Source organism: Chaetodon auriga, chromosome 14 (genome assembly GCF_051107435.1).
Source record: "Chaetodon auriga isolate fChaAug3 chromosome 14, fChaAug3.hap1, whole genome shotgun sequence".
Lineage (NCBI taxonomy): Eukaryota > Metazoa > Chordata > Actinopteri > Chaetodontiformes > Chaetodontidae > Chaetodon > Chaetodon auriga.
The window spans coordinates 24,475,752-24,500,423 of record NC_135087.1 but is presented as its reverse complement, the minus strand read 5'-3'; the positions used below and the strand labels follow the sequence as shown (position 1 = coordinate 24,500,423).

General features: G+C 40.4%; 2 protein-coding genes across 3 annotated transcripts in view; one reads left to right on the top strand and one right to left on the bottom strand.

Annotated features, from left to right (window-relative positions):
- Positions 1-3,676: 3,676 nt before the first annotated feature.
- alkbh1 (alkB homolog 1, histone H2A dioxygenase) lies at positions 3,677-14,808 on the bottom strand. The gene is made up of 6 exons (XM_076748432.1): positions 14,668-14,808; positions 12,460-12,568; positions 11,805-11,967; positions 9,423-9,513; positions 5,685-5,878; positions 3,677-5,475 (listed from the first exon to the last, which is right to left on the bottom strand). Exons 1-6 carry the CDS (start codon positions 14,803-14,805, stop codon positions 5,040-5,042), a joined length of 1,131 nt encoding a protein of 376 aa, XP_076604547.1. The 5' UTR covers positions 14,806-14,808; the 3' UTR covers positions 3,677-5,039.
- Positions 14,809-14,997: 189 nt separating this feature from the next.
- slirp (SRA stem-loop interacting RNA binding protein) overlaps positions 14,998-24,672 on the top strand; it is a 111,449-nt gene continuing 101,774 nt past the window's right edge. Inside the window, exons 1-4 of one of the 2 annotated variants that reach the window (XM_076749222.1) lie at positions 14,998-15,098; positions 15,666-15,724; positions 17,759-17,866; positions 18,498-18,905. In XM_076749222.1, the coding sequence (XP_076605337.1) occupies positions 15,032-15,098; positions 15,666-15,724; positions 17,759-17,866; positions 18,498-18,566 (303 nt within the window). In that variant the 5' untranslated portion in view covers positions 14,998-15,031 and the 3' untranslated portion in view covers positions 18,567-18,905. Of the gene's footprint in view, positions 15,099-15,665; positions 15,725-17,758; positions 17,950-18,497; positions 18,906-24,672 lie in introns of those variants that run through there. The other variant, XM_076749221.1, reaches the window with a different exon arrangement.

Below are 24,672 nucleotides of genomic sequence, written 5' to 3'. Positions count from 1 at the left end.
CGAACCAGTTAAAAGCAGTACCTGAGAGGCCGACCAGGTGCCTCAGCCTGTCTAATAAAATGCGATGGTCTACTGTGTCGAAGGCGGCGGTTAGATCCAGCAGTACCAAGACTGTGAGCTTGTGGTTATCCAAGTTGGACCTGATATCATTTAAAATCTTTAAAAGGGCTGTCTTGGTACTGTGGTTCATCCTAAAACCAGACTGATGCATTTCTAAAATGTTATTTTTGTTTAAAAAGTCATTTACTTTATTTAAAGGTAAGTTGGATACAGGTCGGTAGTTATTAAGAATGTTGGGGTCTAAATTGCTCTTCTTCAGAAGGGGCCTCACCACTGCCGTTTTAAAGGAGGCGGGGAAGACACCCATCTGAAGAGAGCAATTCACCATGTATAACAGCTGTTACTCAAAGAATCCATAGAGTGTTTTAAAAAACGGTGTGGGAATTGGATCTAAAAGGCAGGTTGTAGGGTTTACCAGGGAGAAAACTCAACCAAGTGTCCTTGCATCAACCAGGGCAAAACTCTCCAGTGTTTCCTCGGGTAGAACCTGTGATCCAGATGTGTTGGTAGTTAAAACCTGTTGCAATAAAAGACTGGATCTGATGTTATCAATTTTGTACCTGAAGTGGTCTGCAAAGTCTTCGCACAGGGTATTTGTTATTGTCTAATGAGATCTGTTAAAATTACTGTTTGTTAAAAGATCAATGGTGGAGAGGAGAAATTTGGGATTATTTTTGTGGTCAGAGATTAGTTTTTTGAAGTGAGAAATTCTTGCCTGTTTAATAGTGCTATTGTAAGTTTTGAGGTGTTGACGTAAAACTTCATAGTGGACTGTTAGTTTTGTGCTGGTAAAATCTCTGCAGGAGTGCTCTGTAAAATCTGGATAAAATTTGCAGCCACTTCAGGAGTTAGGTAGCGTTTCCTCACTATTCTCACTGGAGCCTCCCGCTGATTAAAACTGGTGATGTTAAAAAACACACAGTAGTGGTCAGACACAGCCAGATCCACAACAGAGGACACACCCATGGACAGGCCATAAGTTATGACCAGGTCCAGGGTGTGTCCCCTGTCGTGGGTCGGCTGCGTAACGTGCTGTTTAAAATCCAGACAGTTTAAGAGGTTTAAAAATTCTCTGGATACTGGGTCCAAGATGTTGTCTACGTGTAGATTAAAATCACCAGTTATTCAAACCCTGTTGTAGGTGGTGTGAATGATTGATAAGAATTCAGAGAATTCGCTGATAAAAGAGGATGAATACTTGGGTGGTCTGTAGACCATTATAGGAGGGCTGCTAAAAACAAAGGCATGGTGCTCAAATGATGTAAAACTGTTAAAAGAGACTGCATTTGCAGACATTGTAATTCTTGTGATGGATGCAGTTCCGCCTCCTTTTTTGCCCCCCCAGTAGAGAATAAAAAGTTAAAATTTGGTGGGGAGGCCTCAGTGAGAACAACAGGTGCATTGGTGCCAAGCCATGTCTCTGTAAGGAGAATGCCATCTAGCTTTTTGTCTAAAATCAAATCATTTATGATAAAGAATTTGTTTAAAAGAGAGCACACATTCAGCACAGCTAATTTGATATCTGTGCTGAACATGTGCTGATCATGGTGTTTTAAAGGAATGTTAAGAACAGTGCTGGGTCTAAAAACATTCCTGGATTTTAACTGTCTGTGTGAAGTGATGGTTCTAATGGAGTGAATGTCCTGAGTTTTTGGTGGCTGAGAGGAGGTTACTGATGTGTGTATGGTGTGGGTGAAACATGTGGTGGACGAGGGTGCGGGTGAGTGTGGGGCAGAGGGCCCGTGTGCGTGAGTCATACCATTTAGTCAGGAGATGGCTGAAGTGCAGGACCGGACAGTGAGATCAATGTTGACTGATAAAAGCTGTGAACCCTCCTGGTTGGGGTGGAGACTGTCCCGTTTAAAAAGGCAAGGTCTGTTTAAAAAAGCTATAAAATTGTCCACATATGGGATACTTTTACTCAGGTAGTATCCCTTCAGCCACAGGTGCAGCTGGTGTAGCCGGCTGGTGATGACGTCACCGTAGCGTGGTGGGGGAAGCGGGCCGGAGATAATTAGGCGCTTCCCCGTGTCCAACAGGCGGTCAATCAGCGACACGAAGTCCTTCTTCAGGACCTCAGACTGCTGGTTTTTCACGTCGTTGATGCCGGCCTCCAGGACCAGTGCGGAGGCCGGGCTGTGCTGCGCACACAGCTGAAGTGCGGCGGATGCAACCTCCATGACGCGTGCTCCAGGGAGGCAGAAGGTCCGGCCGCCGAGCACTGCCACGTGCCTGACCATGGAGGTCCCCACCACAGCACCGGGGGGGGGGTGCGCTCCATCACTGGCTCCCTGGAGGTGCGGCGGGGGCGAGGTGGAGCCTGCTGGGGTCGCGACGTGGTTGCTCCGGGCCGAGCTGGAGGGGAGGGACCATGCTGGATCCCACTTCCTGGACTGGTGAGAGCCACAGACAGCTGGGTGGACAGGTCCTGGCGGCAAGCTGGACTGGGCACCGACAGGAGGGAAATCCTGCAGGCTCAAGATGTCGAACCTGTTGTCCAGTGGCAGCTCCAGAGGTGGTGGAGGAGGAGATGGCCGGGCTCCAGCGCCCCGGTGCACCACCGACCAGGGTTCCCTCGGCCTGAGTGGAGTCGAGCTTACTGGACCCTCCACTCCATCCTCCCCCGGTGAAGCAGTGCGACTCCGCGGGGCGAAGGCAGGAAGTGGAAGGTGCCGATGCCTTGGGCTTGGCTCCCTGTCGGTGCCAGTGGGACTCGGCCAGTGCTGGTGCCGGAGTTCCGGTGGTGATTGAGCCGGTCCACGGCAGGGTGGTGTTGTTCATGGGCGCCATGTACCGGTCACCAGCGCCGGATGCCCTCAGGCAGGTGATATGTTTCGCCTGGGCCGTGGCGACAGTGGAGAAGTCCAGGAGGATCTTGTCCCTCTCCTTGAGGTCGGCCCGCAGACTGGAGATGCTCTCCCGTAGTTTTGAGAGGGTGGGAAGGCAGGACTCACACACCGCCATCATACCTGTAGCCGGTGGTGTCTCTCGGTAATCCACGAATCGATAACACGCCGGCAAAAATGGGCTGGTAACATCGACGAAGGGCCAGCAGATCCACTGCAGCCAATATATTTGGTCCAAAACGCGATCATAATCCACAGAAAGATGTTTTCTAAGCCAGCGGTGTGCCTCCGTTTGTCGTTACAACTTCCGCAAACAAAACAAACTCAACACTCAACACAACAGTATTGAGTACCCACAGTACCTCTGCCTTTGGGTCTCTGGCGGTGAAATGAAGCTTGTCATAGCCAACTGAGAGGTGGCGTCTGAACTAATGTTAGGTTGTGCTGGAAGCAACGCAGGGATTAGCCTGGTCCCGCTAGCTGCTGCCACCACATACTGCTGGTGTTTTTCTCCTCCAATGTGCGACTCGACAGCTTTGAGCCCCATAGTCCCTAAAGAAAAAGTCGTTTGCAGAATTTGCACATGGCGTTGTTGTTTTCAGGAGGCGCCAACCACCTCTTAAAGAAATCGTCTTCCATCAATTTTTCATTGAAATTACACTTCCCCATCTTTGCATCTTCCCGCTCACCTCGACAACTGCGAATGGCGACACGTTATGCAGCCTGACGCTGACGTACCGTATAACATCTATTAATCGCTACGTCTCCTATTTGCTGCACGGTAAGTTAATGGAACAAATACACACTATTAGAACATTTACGGCGGGCCAGAGCGCTTTCCCATCGGCATTATACGCACCATCTGGAAATTTATTACCTACAGCAAATTTACGGTAAATTTCAGACAATTTAAGAGCTTAATTACCCGGATTTTAATTTAAGACATTTTAAGACTTTTTAAGGACCTTAGACACATTTTCACAACACAAGCTTTGTGAATAACAGTAGAGATTAGTCCAAGTACTGTATGTGTACACTGACAGATGTTATGCCATATTAACTCTGTAGCGCTCTGGATTTTGAATTAGTTTGAGTCCAAAAGTAGTCATTAAGTCTTTCAATTTTAATAACTTTGTCATGTAACATACTCAATGACAAATTCTTTGTTGTCAATGACTGTGCTTAGTCTCTGACCTCAGCAGATACTTGGCATCTTCCTGCTGATGGTGTAACAGGTCTGTCAGGCAGGGGGGGATTTTCCATCGGTCTGGCTTTCAGAGGTCAAACAGAAGCAGACTGATTGAAGTCAAGACTGACTCAATAGTCAACAACAAACAAGCTGTATGTTTGGGACAATTGTCCTAAAACTGGGAGGCTATGAGTAAATGCTCCTTCTGAACATCCAGCATGGATGTAAACACCATCAAACATCCTTCAAACAAAAAGCCAGCATTTTAATCTCAAGGGCTTTGTTTCATGTCTGCTTCAATGTGTGAGAGTACACAGTGACGGCAATCAAGATACTATCAACTGTTAGCAGTTAACCTCTGTACCTGTGGAGTGTTTCAAAAAGGCGTTTTTTGGGCATTACACATATTTCCTACTCTTTTGTTGCCCCTGTCCCAACTTGACATGAATTTTTGGAATTCAGTTCCATATATTTACAAAATCAATCATCATCATCAATGAAGTTGATGAGGTAAAACATTCATTATATTGTCTTTGTGTGTTTTTCAACTGAGTACAAAAAGAATCAGCAAATTATCAGATGTTTTCTGTTTTACACAGCATCCCAAGTTTTTGGGATATTCACTACAAATCAGTATAAAGTTGTATGGGCTTGACTGTTTAGATAGGCTAGTGCCAAAGTTTTGGTTTTGCCTTTTTCTTGGGGATAATCTCTTTGTCACCTAAGACAGGGCCATAGAAAGTGGGTGGATGTTCCTGTTCTAAGTCAGCAGACAGTTTGTATGGACAAATGCAAACAACTGACTTAGCCAAGGTATTAAGAGCACATAAGACTTGAGAGGCTTCTGCCTTTTAGTAAAGTGACAAGTAATGCAATATCACTGCAAAGCAACATCATGTCTTCAAGTGTTACAACAAGATAGTCTGTTTCATGTCTCTACAGTATCAGCTGTCACAGCTACTACTCCTCTTCCTTTTCCCACTCTCTCCATCTGCTAGTCCATCATGGTACTTCTCTGTATTGCCTGCATCAGTCCTTTGATGAGAAGACGGTGTTTCTGGGAAGCTCTGCCCAGGCTCCAGCACCTGCCTGACAGTCACATTCACTCTGGAGTTCTGGATGTACCTGGAGCATACCACCCAGTCCTCCTCTGACACTGGCTCCACCACAGTGCTGTCCTGAAGGGATGAGGCCAGGCTGCAGCCTCCCATCTCTGAAGCTGTATGTCCCTGGGGTGCTGGAACAATGCGTGGAACAGCATGGTAAAGGAGGCGGCTCTGTCCAGACATCACCATGATGTCCCCACTGTGCATGTACATAGCTGTGGGGGGGTCCTGTCTGCAGATGCCTCCCAGAAGGAAGATGGCTGACTGCCCAAAACTGTAAAAACAGACAAGACATACAGTGAGGGGGTTGGAATATTTTTCCGTAGTTAACCAGGCAATGAAGACTTTTTTCCCCATATTACAACTGTCTGAATTGCAGGTTTAATAAAACAAATATCTGCATCTGAATCCTAAAACCTGCGATGTTTTGAAGAATCCCTATCTCTCAGCAGTGTTCATTTTTAGTTTGCTCTCCTCTCTCACCTGAATGACAGCAGAGGACAGCTGTGATCTAGTTCAGATTCATCCACGTGGATTCCCAGAGATGAATCAGATCGGTAGTAGTTGAGGATTGCAGCTTCTGTGTTGAACCCTGGGAACCCACATGCAGCTGTTACTTGGAGGGACAGCAAGTGGAGATCAGCTGGAAAAGGAGTGTGATGGTTGGCAGAGTAAGTCTGTGAAGGGGACAACAAAGGAAACATTTGGTGCATTACACAAGAAGAGCATCATGAAAAGATATGTTGTAACAGGTGTCAAATGTTAACTAACATTATTTTCTTTCAATATATTTTTCCAAACAAAACAAACAACCAGAAGTCTTTGCAACAGCAAGACGTTAGGCCAAATCTTTCCAAAAAAAAAAAAAAAAAAAAAAAGCCTCTCAAAAACTCTAAATGGACTAAAACTAGAATTACCGCCTTGTGGCATATATGTATGATTGTAGAGAAAAATGTCCAATGAGTAAAATGCTGTCTTCACTCAGATACCATTTTTACAGGGGAATACAGATGGCACATAGAGACTTTTGTCACATGGCGAAAGGACAATAACCTGCAGCCCAATATCAGCAAAACCAATGAGCTTGTGGTGGACCACAATACTTCAAAGATGGATGTTGCTGCAAAGAAGCTATAAGTTGTAAAATGTGGATGCTTCACAAAAATCTTCAACCCAGCAGCACAGAAGATCTATATAAGCACTGCAGTTTCAAAGTGGGCTCCCAATTCAGAGTCTGACCAAATGTGAAATATGGTCACAATCTCCTCTTCTGTTCCAGAGTTACTGTGTGGAATAATAGCCAGGGAAGTGTTTCTGCAGAACACATGTCAAACTCAAGGCCTTGAGTGATGGAGTTATCTTTGGCCCGCATGATAATATCTAATTATTATTAGAGCTGGCCCGCCGGTATATTGCACACACCACTAGTACTACCACTAGTACTACGTCAATCAAAGGCCCGCGAGCGCAAGTCGCTGCCTCACTCATTCATCATCAGCCTGATGGAGCTCGTTACCTGTGGTCAACTTTCAGCTACCCTCTCCCCAAAAAATGGCTAAACGGACAGTGGACTGTGAAAACAAGGGTTTTCAAAGAAGGTGGGAGGCAGAGTATGTGTTTGCGGATATGAAGGACAAAGCTGTTTGTCTTCTGTGTGGAGACAGTGTGGCTGTCATAAAAGAATAACGTAAAAAGACACTATGAAACAAAACACCGTGACACGTAAATTAGTCTGGAAAAACTGCATAAAGAGCCAGAAGAAATGAATGCAACTGATTTTTCTTGTATTTAATGTTTAAAGTTGTTGTTTATGGATAAAAATGGTCTTATAAGCTGTGTTAGTCCCAGGTTCAAGTACAGTGTCCTCCAAAAGTATTGGAACAGTGATGCAATTTTTTTTATTTTTGCTCTAGACTGGAAACATTTGGGTTTGACACCAAAAGACGAATATGAGACAGGAGATCAACATTTCAGCTTTTATTTCCAGGTATTTACATCTGGATCCGATACACAACTTAGAAGACAGTATTATTTGTAAAGGAAGACTACATTTTTAGGTGAGCAAAAGTATTGGAACAGAAAGACTTAAGATAAATTAAAGCGAGTAAGACTTAATATTTTGTTGCAAATCCTTTGCTTGCAATAACTGCATCGAGCCTGTGACCCATTGACATCACCAAACTTTTGCATTCTTCTTTTGTGATGCTTTTCCAGGCTTCCACTGCAGCCTCTTTCAGCTGTTGCTTGTTTTGGGGGGTTGCACCCTTCAGTCTCCTCTTTGGCAGGTAAAATGCATGCTCTATAGGGTTTAGATCTGGAGATTGACTTGGCCAGTCTAAAACCTTCCACTTTTTGCCCCTGATGAACTCCTTTGTTGTTTTTGCCATGTGTTTAGGGTCATTGTCTTGTTGCATGATGAACGATCTCCCAATCAGTTTGGCTGCATCTTTCTTTAAATTGGCAGACAAAATGTTTCTGTTGACCTCTGAGTTCATTTTGCTGCTGCCATCAGGTGTTACATCATCAATAAATATTAATGAGCCCATCCCAGAAGAAGCCATGCAAGCCCAAGCCATGACATTGCCTCCACCATGTTTTACAGATGAGCTTGTGTGTTTGGGATCATAGGCAGATCCTTTCTTTCTCCAAAACTTAGCCTTTCCATCACTTTGGAAAAGGTTAATCTTTGTCTCATCAGTCCATAAAACTTTGTCCCAGAATTTTTGAGGCTCGTCTTTGTACTTTTTGGCAAAATCCAGCCTGGCCTTCCTATTCTTTTTGCTGATGAGTGGCTTGCATCTTCTGGTGTAGCCTCTGTACTTTTGTTCATGAAGTCTTCTGCGAACGGTAGATACTGATACCTTCACTTCTGCCCCCTGAAGGTTGTTGGTGATGTCACTAACAGTTGTTTTAGGGTCTTTCTTTGCAGCTCTCACAATGTTTCTGTCATCAACTGCTGTTGTTTTCCTTGGTCTACCTGTTCGACGTCTGTTCCTTAGTACACCAGTGGTTTCTTTCTTCTTCAGGACATTCCAAATGGTTGAACTGGCTATTGCCAATGTTTGTCCAATGGCTCTGATTGATTTTCCATCCTCTCTCAGCTTCACAATCGCTTCTTTTTCACCCATAGACAGCTCTCTAGTTTTCATGTTTGTTACACCTCTTACGATGATTGCAGTCTGCACAGGCAAAAGCCAAATCTGAAACTGAGCACTACAGACATTCAGTGCTATTTATTGTTTGAATAATTAGTGTAATAGGAAACACCTGGGCAACAAAACACACCTCTCAGTCACATGTTCCAATACTTTTGCTCACCTAAAAATGCAGTCTTCCTTTACAAATAATACTGTCTTCTAAGTTGTGTATCGGATCCAGATGTAAATACCTGGAAATAAAAGCTGAAATGTTGATCTCCTGTCTCATATTCATCTTTTGGTGTCAAACCCAAATGTTTCCAGTCTAGAGCAAAAACAATATAATTTGCCTCACTGTTCCAATACTTTTGGAGGACACTGTATCTGGCTTAGACTAGTGCATATCAGAGAGCAGCACACTCAGGTTTAATATATGTTGACTTTTTGCACTCTTTGGGCATTTTTGGTTTTTGTTTGAAGGAAATTATTTTTTGGCTGTTGTTGGCCTGTAGGAAAATGTTTTCATTTGAAATTACTATGGAAAGCTGCAGATAAAGCCATAAGAAATGAATGCAACTGATTTTTCATTTATTTAATGATTAATGTTGTTTTATGGGCAGTAACTTATAGGCTGTGTTAGTTCCAGGTTCAATATGTGCAATAAGGTCATTCGAAAAAGTTTTCAATAAACATTGAACCAATCCGGCCCTCGACTTGGAACAGATAGTTATTTGTGCCACATTTGAAGAAATTCCCTCAAGGTACTCCTGTTAAATTGTGTTCACCAGAATGGGACAGATGTGAGGTCACAGTGATCTTTTTCTTTGACCTTTACCATCAATATCTAATTATTTCATCCTTGGGTCCAAGGACGCATACCTGTGTGGTCAGAGGACTTCACATCCTGGTAGGAAATAACATAACTGTTTGAGAAATGTGAAAGAATTAAAATTTTGTGATAAAGGGTAATGTAAATATACTGATACTGATTTATGATCAGCATATTGCAGTTCATATCTGCATTTACAACTCTACAACACATCAATTACAACAATCCTCCAACAAAGCAGGGTGTATTCCTTACCTTGGTATCCCAGTTGTAATGATACCCCAGAGTGACCCAGCGCAGCCTTTCCAGAAGAGTCTTTGGTTCTCTACTTCCAGAAAGAGGCAAACTATGGGGAGGATCAAACACATTCCATGTTATGGCAATAGTGGTTGATGTAATCTCAAGTCACAAGCAGAGATGAAGAGTAGACATTCATTTTCAAACTTATCCTAAAGCCATTGGATCAGCTGTTGAGGCTCCCAAACCAGTCTTTCCTAATGATGCTTCTTACTGGCACAGCTCCAGCACCAGACCAAGAGCATCCACTCCAGCGGGGATTTGGGTGGACATCGTTTGCCACAAAGACAAATCCAGCAAGAAATTAAATAAGAAGGCACCAATACTTACTCCATCACCCAAAGTCTCATTGCCAAACAGGTATGACCCACTGACTCTGAATGATGAAAGGCATGATAATACCAACTATGTTGAGGCCAGAGAAACTAATCACACCACTTGCATTCAGGTTCGCCAAACCCAAGAAAGAGCCCCAAAAACATAGCTAGGCCAAGGGCCAGGAGAAATACTGGTAAACCCACACCCGATAAGCCAGACACCATTGTAAGTGGGGACTCAAGAAAAAAACATCTAAGAATGGCAAAGACTGACAATCTAACTATGAATGACACTTCTGTCAGGGGAGCTAACAGAATTGCTCCGTACACAAGTGAAAGGCAGATTATTATTTACGCTGGATCTTTTGACATTCTTCAAAGGAAAACTGGCCCTGAGGTCCTGAAAAAAAGACATTTGTCTGCTACTTTCAGCAGACTCCTTGTCCTGAATACGTGGCATGCCTCACCGATGGGATATGTGAAATTGGAAAGTTTATTTAGTTTTATTTACAATATAAATTTTGGACTTGTTCACACCACTTTCAGCCCGATGGGATGCATCCAAACATTGCTGGTTGCAGAATGCTCAGCACCGACCTGCGTCATGGTCTTGGCATGCTGTACCAAAACAGGACAGCACACACAGGTAGACAGGCTGTGAGCCTGTCCGTCAGAAAAACAGAAAAGGAGGAGTGACTGCCGTCATTTTTTCTACAAAGTTTGTGTGTAATGACATTGACCTGGGTGAATTTAAATCGTTTGAATATCTTGGTCTTGAGCTCAAAGCACAATCATCATTACATTGCATAGACCACAAAGCCTATTCATTGCTGTTCATGCAGAAATTCTCAGACCATATCATACTTCCTGTCACTAGATGTGATAGCTGAATCCTGAATGGAGACGTGAATATTCATATCAACAAAAAGAGTGACTCCAAAGCTATGGAGCTTGTGAATTTACTGGACAGCTTTAAACTTAACCAACATGTAAATAAAGCCACTCATCAGCATAGTAACATTCTGCACTTGGTAATAACAACCGAGTTAAACTTTGACAATGTTTCAGTATTAGAATTGCCAATTTCTGACCATCACTGTGTGTTCTTTGATGCCGTCCTAATCTTAACAAAGACTAAAAGGGAATTTCTGGTTCAAAATGATTCCTTAATGGCAAGACTGAAGAGAAGTTCTGTAATATTATGAGGTCATTGGAGTCACACAGCTATGACTGCTCTTTAAATGACATGGTGAACATTTCAACAACACCACATCAAGGATTATTTTTCCAAGATTATTAAAGAGAATGCTGGAATGCTGTAGAATATTATTCTCTTAATATTGACCAGCCACTGAATACCACTCCCATCCATCCGCAGTTTTCTTCATTCAACTAAGAGGAACTTGCATCATTCTTAAATAACTCACTATAGTGAGAGGACTGGTAAATAAACCTTTCAGTCCTGTCTAATGGACAAACAATTTAATTGAGACACTGTAAGTGACCCCACAGATATCTTCAGCATTTCTTTACTGACATCACTTACTGGCTTACACATAAACCATTGCAGATACATCCGTAATTACCTGATAATATCAGCCTGCCAATTTATATTTGTTGGGCTCTATTCGCAATTGTTACTGACTTTTCTGTGATTGTTTGATTAGTCCCAAGTGGCTACATGTTGCACAGCAGCAAGGGAAAAACCAGTTGAGCAGAGTGCAGGCAGTTGGAATCCATCTAGGCTGATAATGAAACAGTGGCAGCCAGACTTCCTGAAGCTGAAGAACTGCACAAGACCACTTTTACTCAATTTTATCTGTGTGTCATGTAGATCTGTGATGAATTGAAACTAGCTTAGCACAATATCTGGAAGCAGAGGGAGACTGATCGTCTAGCTTGATCAAGACTGAAAAAAATATGCCTGAGCTAGGCAAGCAGTTTCAGTTGTCACGCATAAGGTAACAGTGAACTAGCCCTGGTTTGGGGCTGTGGGGAGGGAATGAGGGACAGCTGGTCTCACCTGAGGCCATGTACACTCTTGCCCCAGATGTCCTGGGTGTCGGAGGGAGACATGTGCACATCCAGGTTGCAGACATTGGGCTTCTGAGGGTAGGTCTTCAGACACTGTCTGACCCAGAACTTTTGGGAGCCCAGCAGGAACGGGTTGGAGATGAAGATGAATCCTAAACACACACAATGGTACAGTATTGTTTTTTGTTTGTTTCTTTGTTTTTTTTTTTGGGGGGGGGGGGGGCTTTTTAGAGAGAGGGGACGACATGCAGCAAATGAACTGCAGGTGGGAGTCGAACTTGTGGCCACTGCAGAAGACTGACAGCCTCATGGGGCGCACACCCTACCAACTGAGCTATAGGGACCTTCATGGTAATCTGACCTCAACCAAATTTAACAGCAAATCTGGGGCATTTTGGTGTCACATGACATCAAAACACCAATTAAGGGAATATATGCTGTTCATCCGTTCAGTTCAGTTCCACACACTTTGAGAATGTATAACATGGAGCAGCTGAAGCTGTTCTGGAGAATCCTGGGGAAACAGCATGTTACTGAAACACTTTAAGATGCATTGTAAATTAAGTTTTGGTCTGAGAGTGTGCTGAACTCTTTGTATTTGAGCTTTATTTGGATAAAGAACTCTCTATGTGCCCTGTGTTTACCTGGGTAGCCCTGCAGCCCAAAGGCTCTCCAGTGTCGGACAGGCTGTAATCCAACTCTTGCAGCCTGCTCATCACTCACTGCAAGGGGGTCCAGTTTAGCTGGAAGTACCTATCAATCACATACACACATAGACGTACGCATGCATGCATACACGCACACACAAACATACAAAGGAACATCAATCATTAGCTCTGCTGAAGTGGCTGATGTAAATATTGAGTCTAGCCACAGCTTTTCCTTCCAGTCAATTCCTTTTATGAGGCTATGTAGAGTTGTCTGCCAGAAAAATAGAGACCCCTGTGAGATCTAATGCAACAACTGTTCTTCTTCTTTTATGAAACCAAAAATCTAAAAAAAAAATGAAAGAGTCTGTGTCAGGGATATTGACTTAACTTTGCTGTTGTCTTCTTAACTATGAATTAAGTGCTTCCTTCCTGATCTCCTTTATCTTTTCTCTTTGGCTGAAGAGGACATGTGAGGAAACACTCATTTTATTTTGGATGCATTTACAGTTATCCACACAGTCATGTCTGCTGTCATACAGTGACACTAATTAATAATCTGGTCTGTGGTTACTGGTATTCCCATAATGTTTTATTAATAAGACCTTTCAAACAAAGGCTTAGAAATTAAGCAATTTGTTGATAATAAATCTGCATTTGTATCGTTTGTTTGAAAAACAAGAACAAGAAGGGAGTTCGTCTGCAGGCGTCAGAATAAACTCACAGAAAGACAACGAACAACTCTGTGCTTTTTAGTACAAAATTGCCAGAACAGTTCAATGCTTCTTTTATTGTGTCATCTATGGACAGTTTTAAGGGCTGAAGCTATCTATCTATATCTATCTATATACATGTAAATACTTAATATTAAAAATATATACATAAATAAATATACATATATATACATATAAATACATATATTTAATGTGTCATTTAATTTGTTTTAAAGAAATGATGTGTGAATGAATATTCATTCACACATCATATCTTTAAAATGTAATGCAATTAACATCACTCTTTCAGAGGCTGTACACGGCTGAGTTTTAAAGCTAGATTGAATATACTGGCATCAAATGAAACTGAACAGCCAAAGGCATCAATTGGTACAGTGCTAGCTTCTCAGAAAGGGGGATAAATCTATCTATCCTCTGAAAGACAGTTATTGTGTTAATTTTAAATGTTTTAACCCAATAAATACTTCAAACTAATTCAACAATCAACACGTACATTTTGACAGCACTACTTAATGAATAAATCTGGTTTGCCCTTTATGGCAGCTGATGTTGCACGTCGCGTGCCAGTGAAATGGTTATCTTGCTGTTCCTTGGCTGTGATATGTAGTACTGCACTACCAGCAGACTCAACCATATATTACCTGAAGCTTCTCTACAGCTTTGGTTGATCATGGATTTTCAGGGCACACAGCTCGTACTGTTCAATCATGTCAGCCTAAATTAAAAGAAGGGCAGCCAGGTTGACAGCGGGGCTGATATCATTCCAACTTGTTCAACAAAGCCCTCAATCTGGCTAAAAAAGCATAGGAATGCCTCAATCTGTTCAGCTGCTGTGGTAAATCTTTATTCTATATTCAATATGTATTTTCTCAATGGTATTCAAAAACATTGATTGATTACATTTAGCATACATTTACTATCATCATAATTACATATTTCTGTATATTGATGTTACTATGTATTTTATTTTTTGTGACTTCAAAAGATGTGCAGAATATAATGGTAACAGAATGAGAGAAGTCTGTAACTGTGGGTGTGCCTTCCAATATAATGGTATCTGGCACCAAGTGGGACAAGAATGTGTTTGATGCCCATTCCCATGAGGATATCAGTTCATGAGAATGGTGGATGGTACTTTGTGTCATTGGAGTGTGCTGATTCACTGAATATTCAGTAAATGAAAAGGCCGATAAACTTCAGAAGTAGTAATTTTACATTACGGTTTCACTGCTTTTACTAAAAAGCTAAATGGTGTGAATACTTGTTCCACTACTGTTAACACCAAGCTGGCATCCAATGTATAATTTCCGGAGGTATCGGGTTTCGTAAATCCTCATTTCTAACGTCCCTCCACCCAAAAGCTCATTATACATTTTCATGCGCAAGCTAACCTGTTAGTAAGGCTCAGGTTCAATCACGTGAATGTTGTGAATCGTTCTTTTTTCTTGCCATTTCTTGACATTTACCTCACCTTGTCACTCGGTACACATTTGGAGAAGTCAATGACATCGCTGAAATCTGGCGGAGGGTTTCTTCTCTTGTAAAACTTGAATATTTTTCTAAATGCATCTTCTCCACTCCCCGCCATGGAAGCTGCCATCTTGGCCATGACGTAACTGACCTTTCAACTCAAGTCCGTTCCGGAATTTTTCTGACTAGCTAAATTATTTTAACAAATGTTAACAATGTATATTTATTCAGTAAAGATAGTGGAGGGACATTTACCGACGCTAAGCGTAAAGTTTATTTTCAACATATCGTTTTGTAATACATATCCGGACTTTTCGTCACGTGATTACACGTCATAGGTCAAAGTGTGATACCAAGGGCGAAACATGGCAGCGCCGTCTAAGAAAGTATTCGAGGTGTTCGTGTCTAAAATACCATGGACTCTGGCCGGCAGTAAGTTGATTAAGTTGATTCAGTTGATTCATGTACAGGAGCAGCTAGATATGCGTTTGGAGCCAATCACTTTATTTTGTATCTCGTTCTATGCAGCACGCAGCGTTACCAGCACTCTCACACCGTCCCTTTGGGTAACATTGATGTTAGCTAAGACACAGCTTTTCCCGATGCAGAGGAAACTGTAGTACAAATATCAACCTAGTAGATACATCAGAGCTTTCTTGAATGATAGAGAAACGATTTTGCAACTTTTATTAACCTCTGTGTAAATACAAAGGTCCGTCTACTCAGTCACCAGGTAATGCATGTGTCGTGATGAGGTGAGCAGCTTTAACAAGGGAACATGGCAACTTCATGAAGGGAAGATTTATTGCAGGAGTGTTGTTTGAGGTTACAGTAGTTGCAGCCAGGTGTACCACATAAACGGGGAACTGTGTGTGTAAGTAAACATTAGTAATGCATGCTTACAATGCTAACATAATTTACTGAGTCAAAAGTTGGATCGAGACTCCCAAGTTTATTCTCAAGAAGATGAAATTTTCTTGTTTGTTTGTTTGTTTTCAGAGGAGATGAGGGAGTACTTTGGACAATTTGGCACAGTGAAGAAGTGTCTCCTACCATTTGTGAGTGTCACAGCATGAGAATGACTGAATCACTCATCCTGTTATATCACAGTATATGATATATTGGTTCTGTCCATTTTGTACAAATCAGGGTTTTGTGTTCATACCAGTTAAACCCCGGCTTACTATTCCACCCCACTGCTTTATTGTTAATTCTGGCCATTAATTAATTTATATACAGTACTGTGCAAAGGTTTTAGGCAGGTGTGAAAAAATGCTGTAAAATAAGAATGCTTTCGAAAACATAAAAAAAATGTTTATTTTTACCAATCTACAAAATTCAAAGTGAGCGAACACCAGTCATGGATTTTGTAGGATTACAGTCAGGTCTATGATCAACCAATTATACCAGACAGGTGTTAATGACCATCAGTTTCACATGTAGGTTGAAACACAGTGATTAACTGAAACAGAAACAGCTGTATGTAGGAGGCTTGAAACTGGGTGAGGAACAGCCAAACTCTGCTGCCAAGGTGAGGTTCTGGAGACAGTTTCATGTCACAGGCAAGACTGAGCACAGTAACAAGACACCAGGTAGTTATACTGCATCAGCAAGGTCTCTCCAAGACAAAGATTTCAAAGCAGACTGAGGTTTCAAGATGTGCTGTCCAAGCTCTTTTGAAGAAGCACAAAGAAACGGGCAACGTTGAGGATCATAGATGCAGTGGTCGACCAAGGAAACTTAGTGCAGCAAATGAAAAGCACATCAAGCTTATTTCCCTTCGAAATTGGTGATGTCCAGTAGTGCCATCAGCTCAGAAATGGCAGAAACCAGTGGGACCCAGGTACACCCATCTACTGTCCGTCTGGCCAGAAGTTTTTTTTCATCGAAGAGTTGCAGCCAAAAAGTCATACCTCCAACATGGAAACAAGGCCAAGTGACTCAACTATGCTGACTAACTAACTAGGACTGATGAGTCAAAATTTAAAATATTTGGCTATAGCAGAAGGCAGTTTGTTCACCTAAGGGCTGGAGAGTGGTACAGTAGTGAGTGTCTGCAGGCAACAGTGAAGCATGGTGGAGATTCCTTGCAAGTTTGGAGCTGCATTTCTGCAAATTAAGTTGGAGATTTGGTCGGCATTAATGGTGTCCTCAATGCTGAGAAATACAGGCGGATACTTATTCATCATACAATACCATCAGGGAGGCGTATGATTGGTCCCAGATTTATTCTGCAGCAGGACAGTGACCCCAAACAAACAGCCAATGTCATTAAGAACTATCTTCAGCATAAAGACGAACAAGAAGTCCTAGAAGTGATGGCATGGCCCCCACAGAGCCCTGATCTCAACATCATCAAGTCTGTCTGGGATTACATGAAGAGACAGAAGGATTTGAGGAAGCTTACATCCACAGAAGATCTATGGTCTCCAAGATGTTTGCAACAACCTACCAGTCAAGTTCCTTCAAAACTGCTTGCAAGTGTACCTAGAAGAATTGATGCTGTTTTGAAGGCAAAGGGTGGTCACACCTAATATTGATTTGATTTAGATTTCTCTTCTGGACATTCACTGCATTTTGATAATCAATGAAAATAAACTATTAACACTGACATTTTTGAATGCATTCTTAGTTTACAGCATTTTTCAAACCTGCCCAAAACCTTCTCACAGTACTGTAGGTCTGTTTTCGCTTTATTTATACTATTTGCAGTAGTTGGATGCAGAACTGCTTTCTGTTTTATGGTCTGTAGTGTGTGCAGTGACAATCAAGATGAATATTATCTAAATGACTATTAGACTCTGAATGAAGTATATAAAACTTGTTGTTACTGATGACAATTTTCCAATTCATTCATATTCATTAATTCTTATACATATCAGAGTGTTTTAGATTTCATCCAGGCAGTCACTGCTTGCCTTTTTTGAGTATGATATAAAAAGCTACATACAGACACTCAAAATTTCTTGAATTACCTTCTGAATTATCTATCCAAATGAACAACGTTTGCTTTTATTCTTGCCAAACCTGAAATACCTTGCCTCAATCTTGAGTTGTTTGTGCATTTGACTGTGTGCTGTGTGTTGCACCAGGATAAAGAAACAGGCTTCCACAGAGGCTTCTGCTGGGTGGGATTCACAACAGAGGAAGGACTGAACAATGCACTTCAGAAAGACCCACACATGCTGGAGGGAGCCAAGGTAAAAGTAAAATTATCTCCATCACCAAGCAAGAGAATATTGGAATCGTCATTAACACAACATACACTTTGAATGCTGTGAATGTAGATCTGCAGATCATGAGTGAAAAATTGATAAGAGCTTAATATTTATCCCATATACATGGATGCTATTTTTCTATTGTCTGTTGTATTTTCTTACTCTTTATAAAAGTAAAAAAAAAAAAGTATTATGATGGTGATTATTATTCTGATTATTCTTATAAGAATAATAATTGTTATTATTATTATCATATTGGAGTGTGGAGTTTCCACAACAGAAAATTAAATGCATTCACTTTCCAAATCATCAAAGTCCTGTATTAATATTAATCACCCCCTTGAACTGTTGGTTTCGTTTGTTATTTTTTTACAGGATTTAATCAAAGTAGATAAAGCGGATTGGTGGATTTTTTCTTTTTTGTAATAAACAGGAAAAATGCATCAAATGTTATGAATAAAACGAAGGCTAAATCATGTTTTTCTTTTTTTCTTTTTTTTAGAAATTGTACTTAACATGATAAAGTTTCAAAACAACATGAAGCAGAACCTGAAAATATTGATACTCTGTGTGTCTCATGTCCCAATCTTTCTCCCCTGTTGTTTGTTTTCAGCTCCAGGTTCAGAGGAATAGACGTTCATTTGAAGGACAGAAGTTGGACAAAGACAGTGAATATAACTGAAGATCTGTGGGACTTCACTGTGGATGAGACAGACCAACATGCTATCGTGTTTTGCTCTCTGACTTTTTTGCATTTCTGTTCAGGCCATAAGAAAACTTAAAGCAGTACACAAGGGTTGGTGTAAAGTCCCTGTAAAGTCAGAGAGCGTTCCCACTTTGGTTCATCTTTAGTGTCATTGTTGTAATGGGTTGTCCTGTAGCAATGTCTTTATTTATTGTCAGTCATTGTGTTAATACCTCCTGTAACAATCTTGTCACATCTCAGCTCATGCTTTCTTGTAAGGTTTATGAAACACTGTTATTTTCCAGTGTATGGCAATAAAAACAGCGTTGAATTCCACTGTGTGTTATGTTATTAGATTAATGTTTTTACTTGTAATGTAGTATTTTATCTTGTAGTTTTACTAATTTTACTTGAGTAAAGGATCTTCCTTCACCACTATGTATGGACGATGCTAAACCTTGGGTTGCAGTATGCTGAGGCTGGTTAAACCCTTGAGCACCGGGGGGCAGTAAACTCCTGCAGGTTATGTTGTGCTATTGTTAGAGAGAAATAGGCAGTTAAAAAAAAAAAGTGTATTTACTCATCTAAAGCAATTTCTATTAATGCATGTTAAATACAATTGATGGAAAAAGAGTAATCCAACTCCACAGTACCTCACCATATCCTGTTTTATATCGTGAAATTTATGGATTAAAGTTCACATTTAGTGCAGTTCCCTGATATATATATAACTTCATCTCCTGTACAGTAGATGCCGTAAATTATTTTACACAGGATTAAACACATTTTCGTTTCTTTTCGGTTGTAACTGTCCACAGAATCTGATTTCTACTGGATTCTGGAAACTTAATTTGTTAGTTTATCTGTTTCTTCATCAAATAGCCTATAATTTCCTCTAAAATTCTCTGCTGTCCTAATAAATGTAAATCAAAGTTCATCTTAGACTTCAGAGTTATATAAACCTGAAAAATTCTGCATTGTTTGACCAAATTAAGACAAAATTGTACGAATCAGTCCAAGAAATAAATTTGTTTTCATTCATCAAGTCACTGAAAGTTTCCAGCCCTCATGTAAACCAGCTTCATGGAACAATTTAAGGAGCTATCCAAGAATGGTTGTATTTTTGAAACTGACATCAGCTCCCTCAGAATACTCTCATTTTTTTCCATGTTGCTGCTAGGTTAAACTTGAGAGAATGTATTTTTATCCTGAGCATATACTGTATGTAAAGAGGTTCTGAGGATAGACTTGTGCATTCAACCTGAATCCACCTTTGTTTTAAGTCCATGATCTCAACAGGAAAATGAAAATTCTCTAAAACTTTAAACAAAAAGGGCCAATCAAATGCTTTTTCAGCCTCAGCCACCACTGACAAATCTATTTTGTGTTTTGCTGCATGTTGTTTTACACCAAAACATGTTCTTCCTTTCCATAGGAAAGTTGTTTTATTGTGTTTAGAAAAGAAGTTGGGTAAATTGATCTGTCTGGTTCATGCACATTTTTCTAATAACATGCATACAATGAATTTTAGTAAGACTTAATGTTATCCCATAAAGTCCAAGTTCCCACTTAAGCTGAACAGTGCTGTTGATTAAGAGAGTTACACTCCCATAGATTTCTGTTGGAACTGGAAAATGTGGAAGTAATGAGTGTTGTGAGAACACTGAGTGGCTCGAACACTGATGAACCATTCATTATCAGTGTTTCCCAAGCACGTTGAGTGGTAAATTGGTGAAATGATTGTGTTTTTTGGCATTGTAATGCATTCTGTGACCTCTCATATATCTGGTCAACAGTGGTACTTCTTTAGCCAGCTTTAGGAAATGTTTATTGTAAGATAATAGCTAGTTAGATTCTAATTGCAGTTAGCTAACATGAGCAACACTTCGGTAGCTACCATAACCAGATGTTGGTTGGTCTACATTTACCTCAAATTAATTGCAATTACTGTCATTTAGTTGGCAAACAAAGTTTATCTTTGGCTATTACATTCAATAAAGTGAGCAACACTAAGTTGCAACTGTATCAGCACACCTGATAACAATGAATGTTTGCTAGGTCAACTAGACAACATGGCTAGCTTGTATCCAGGAAGGTTGTTCCTTGGCTAATTCAGTCATTACACACATTGTTTGTTAGACAGTGCATCAGTGAGAAGTGATAGGATCAGCAGTAGAAATGTGCATGAAAGTGTAACTGCAGATAGCTAATTACTTCATATATTTTTCTGATGACGAGCTGACAAATGCAACATGGCATGTAACTGTCAGAGTCAGTGTTAATCAGTTTAATCAACGCCTCAAACAACAAAAACTGAACATCAAATTTTTCATGAAGAGAAAACGTGCTCTTGTTAAGGAACATTTAATGTTTTGCAGGACTGTTAGACTACATTAGTTTTTTGCTTGGTGGCCTCATAGAAACATGACAACATTGTATATTTTAAAGAATAGTGGAGTTGAAATACCATGTCCCACCAACAATGACCCAGACGTGTGTGTGTGTGTGTGTGTGTGTGTGTGTGTGTGTGTGTGTATGTGTGTGTGTGTGTGTGTGTGTGTGTATTTGTGTGTGTTATATTGCTGCAAATATCGTCGCTGCTGCTGCCCTGCTCAAATCCATTCAAATGAGTCAACAGCACAGATTTGTTTTGAATTCTTCAGAACTACATGAACCTTCAAAATTATGAACAACATTTATCCCTCCAACGAATTATTGAGGTTGTGCTTTAACGTGGATGATAATATATGCTCATTCTGTAGAAATGACATTGAAACTACAGACCACATGTTCTTCTCATGTTATATGACCAATAAATTCTGGGTTGATATTCATAGATGGATAAAACAAAAAACGTTATCTTTCCAATCTATCTCCATTGAAAATGTTATATTTCGTATTTTATTGAAGAACAAAAATGATGAACTCTGTATCAATGTGATTCTGCGATTAGGTAAATTCTTCAAACACAAAAATAGAGCTCTAAAACTATCCCCTATTTTGTTACCTTTTCGAATGAATAACTTTTTGTTCAAATTGTACTTCGTTAGTGAAGAGTAAAATGGCACAAAAATTGTTTTACAGTCTATAAGATTTTTCCACTGACTCACCAAATTGATATAAAATTACATTTTTCATAGTATGTACATTGATTTATCATCGAAATGAGCTTATATATCTCTTTATTTATGAGATGATTTGTTTTCAATATGAAACTACCCCCTTGTATTATAGATGATGTATGTTATATTTGTTTACTACAATTGTTCCCATGTTTTTTTTTAAGTTATGAATTTGAAAAAACAAAAAAAACATACATGAACCTAGTGACCACATGGCGGCAACACCAACAAGCTTCTCGACTCTCTCATTCAATGGCTTTGAGTGGATCCACTTGGAGGGAAGGAGGCGGACCTTTTGTCAAGCATTGATTTTTTGATCTCTGGTAAAAGAAGATGAACTTTAAACTTGATAAAATGATACAACATTTTGGAAATGAGGACTTTAGGACTTGGCAACAATAAGAGTTAGTATTGTAGGGAACGTATGTATGAATATTGACTGACGGCCTGCATAGGTCCGGAATGATATTCTTGCATTGTTCCTTGCAAACTTTGACAGGATGGCAGGGAGGGAGTTAAGTGAGGAGGATGATAGGAGGGAGAGTGAATGGAGAGAGGCGGTGAGAGGAAGAAGAGTCGTAAGAAAAGGAAAAACGAGGAATCTAGCGCGGGTGGGTCGGAAAGTGAGGGAAGAGAAGGTGAAGACAGGCATCAGAAAGCAGGACTGCTCAACGTGGTAGTGAGGTTTGAGGGAGAAGGACGTATAAAAAAGATTAAGTTAACAAAAATCATTGGAATGCAAATAGGACAATTTTAATATGCGAAAGTTTTTGGAACTTACTAATAAGCTGCAATACAGAAGCAGAGGTGGAGAAAACAAAGAAAATTATTAGTGTGGGGAAAATCAAAGTATTCAGAGTTGTCAGGGTGGGGGAACAGCGGTTCAATGGCTGCAAGGGGGTCGTTTCTGGAATTCCCCTTAGTGTTAGTATGAAGGAACTGATAGAAAACCTGAAGGCGAGGAATAACACAGTGAGAAGTGTGAAAAGAATGACAAGTGGAGTGGAAAAAAAGGAGACTGAAACCATCCTGGTAGGGTTTGAGGAAAAGGTTGTACCAAAGGAAATATACTTTGGGTTCCTAAGATATAGTGTACGAGAATACCCTCCAAAACCTGTAAGGTGCTTCAGTTGCCAGGAGTTCGGGTATATGGCCAAAGGGCGCAAAGGAAAAGATGATGCACTAGATGTGGAGGAGATTGTGCTGTAATTGCGGAGGTGATCATAGTGTAGCTTATTGGGGATGTGAAGTACTCAAAAAGAGATGGAGGTGCAGCAGGTAAGTGTGAAAGAAAAGGTCTAATATGCTGAGGCAGTAAAGTTGACAGGACAGAATAAACAGAATAAGCAGGGAGGAAGTAATAAAGAGCAAGTTGCTGCAAAAGAAGAAGAAGAAAACACATGGATAGAGAAGAAGAAACTGGTTACCTTTATAGCAGGAGTAGTAAATGCTACATATAGGATTAAATCTAAAACTAAGAGGATTCAGGTTGTTGTTAAAGCTGCAGAACATCATCTACAAATGAAAGGATTAAAATGGGAAGAAGTTAATGATGAACTCTGTTCAAGTCAAGAGACAGCATGTGGGTGGATACTAATCATTTTAATCCTTCAGTGGAACACAAGAAGCCTAATAGATAATGGACAAGATTTCAAGCAGTTCATAGTAAGTAGGAGAAAGAAACTTGGTTAAAACCTAATCTAGATTTGTATTACATGGATATGAGGCAGTGAGGCAGGATTGCAGATTTACAAAAAAAAAAAAATATATCAATTTCAACATGGGGGAATTAAAAACGGCATTAGACAAAATAGGAACGGCAGCACCAGGTAAAGATGAAATCTGTTGCATGATAAAACATCTAGAAGTAAGAAGTCTGGAGAAATTGTGAATACTGTACAACAAAATGTGGGATGCGGGATGAATGCCTGGAAGCTGGAAAGAAGCAATAGTTATTCCAATAAGGAAACCCAGTAAAGATAACAGCAAGCCTGGAAGCTATTGGCCAATTGCTTTTACATCACATATTTGTAAATTAATGGAGCTTATGATCAATGAGAGATTAAAGTATGTTTTAGAAAGTAGAGGTATGGTGGCTACATATCAGAGCGGATTTAAGAAAGGAAGGAGCACAATGGATCCAATAGTGTGTTTAGAAGATGAAATAAGGAAAGCACAAGTAAATAAGGAAACAGTGGTTTCAGTGTTTCCTGATGTTGAGAAAGCCTATGACATGTCGAGGGACTTCTGATTAAACTGCATTCAACTGGAATCAAAGGAAAAATGTTCAGCTGGATTATGGATTTCCTAGATGGAAGAACTATTCAGGTGACGATAGGATCAGAGCTATCAGATCTAGTAGAAAACGGGATACCGCAGGGGATTGTAGTTAGTCCAACCCTATTTTTCATTGTGATAAATTATATATTTATAAATTTCCCAATGGATACGGAGCGGTCGCCATTTGCAGATGACAGGGCTCTGTGGACAAGAGGAAGAAATGTTGAACAGTTAGTTGAGAAAATTCAGTATGGAATTAACCGAGTAGAAAGGTGGAGAACAAAATGGGGATTTATTTTCGGTGGAAAAAACTAAAGTTATGTTCTTCACAAGGAAGCAACTCAGGGAAGGTAGCATGAAATTATAGAAAGAGAGAAAACTTAGAGAGAGTTGAGAGGTTTTGTTTTCTGGGAGTGTTTTTTGATCAGAGATTAACATGGAGAGAGCACATTAGATATATAGCTAATAAATGTAAAAAAGTAATAAATGTCATGAGATGTCTGGCAGGATTGGAACGGGGAGCTGACTTTGCATCATTGAAACACATATATGTCGCCCTTGTGGCATCGCGATTAGATTATGGAACCACTGTATATGCATCAGCAGCAAAATCTGTAATAGCAGACCTGAATACCATACAAGCTTGGGCCTTAAGATTATTCATAGGAGCAGTTAGAACTTCACCAGTATGTGCAATTCAA

Coding starts and splice junctions, on each gene's coding strand:
- alkbh1 (XM_076748432.1), bottom strand. CDS start 14,805: ATGGCCAAGATGGCAGCTTCCATGGCGGGGAGTGGAGAAGATGCATTT. Junction 12,569..14,667: donor AATGTGTACCGAGTGACAAG/GTGAGGTAAATG, acceptor TGTGATTGATAG/GTACTTCCAGCTAAACTGGA. Junction 9,514..11,804: donor AAGAGTGTACATGGCCTCAG/GTGAGACCAGCT, acceptor TCCTCCCCATAG/TTTGCCTCTTTCTGGAAGTA.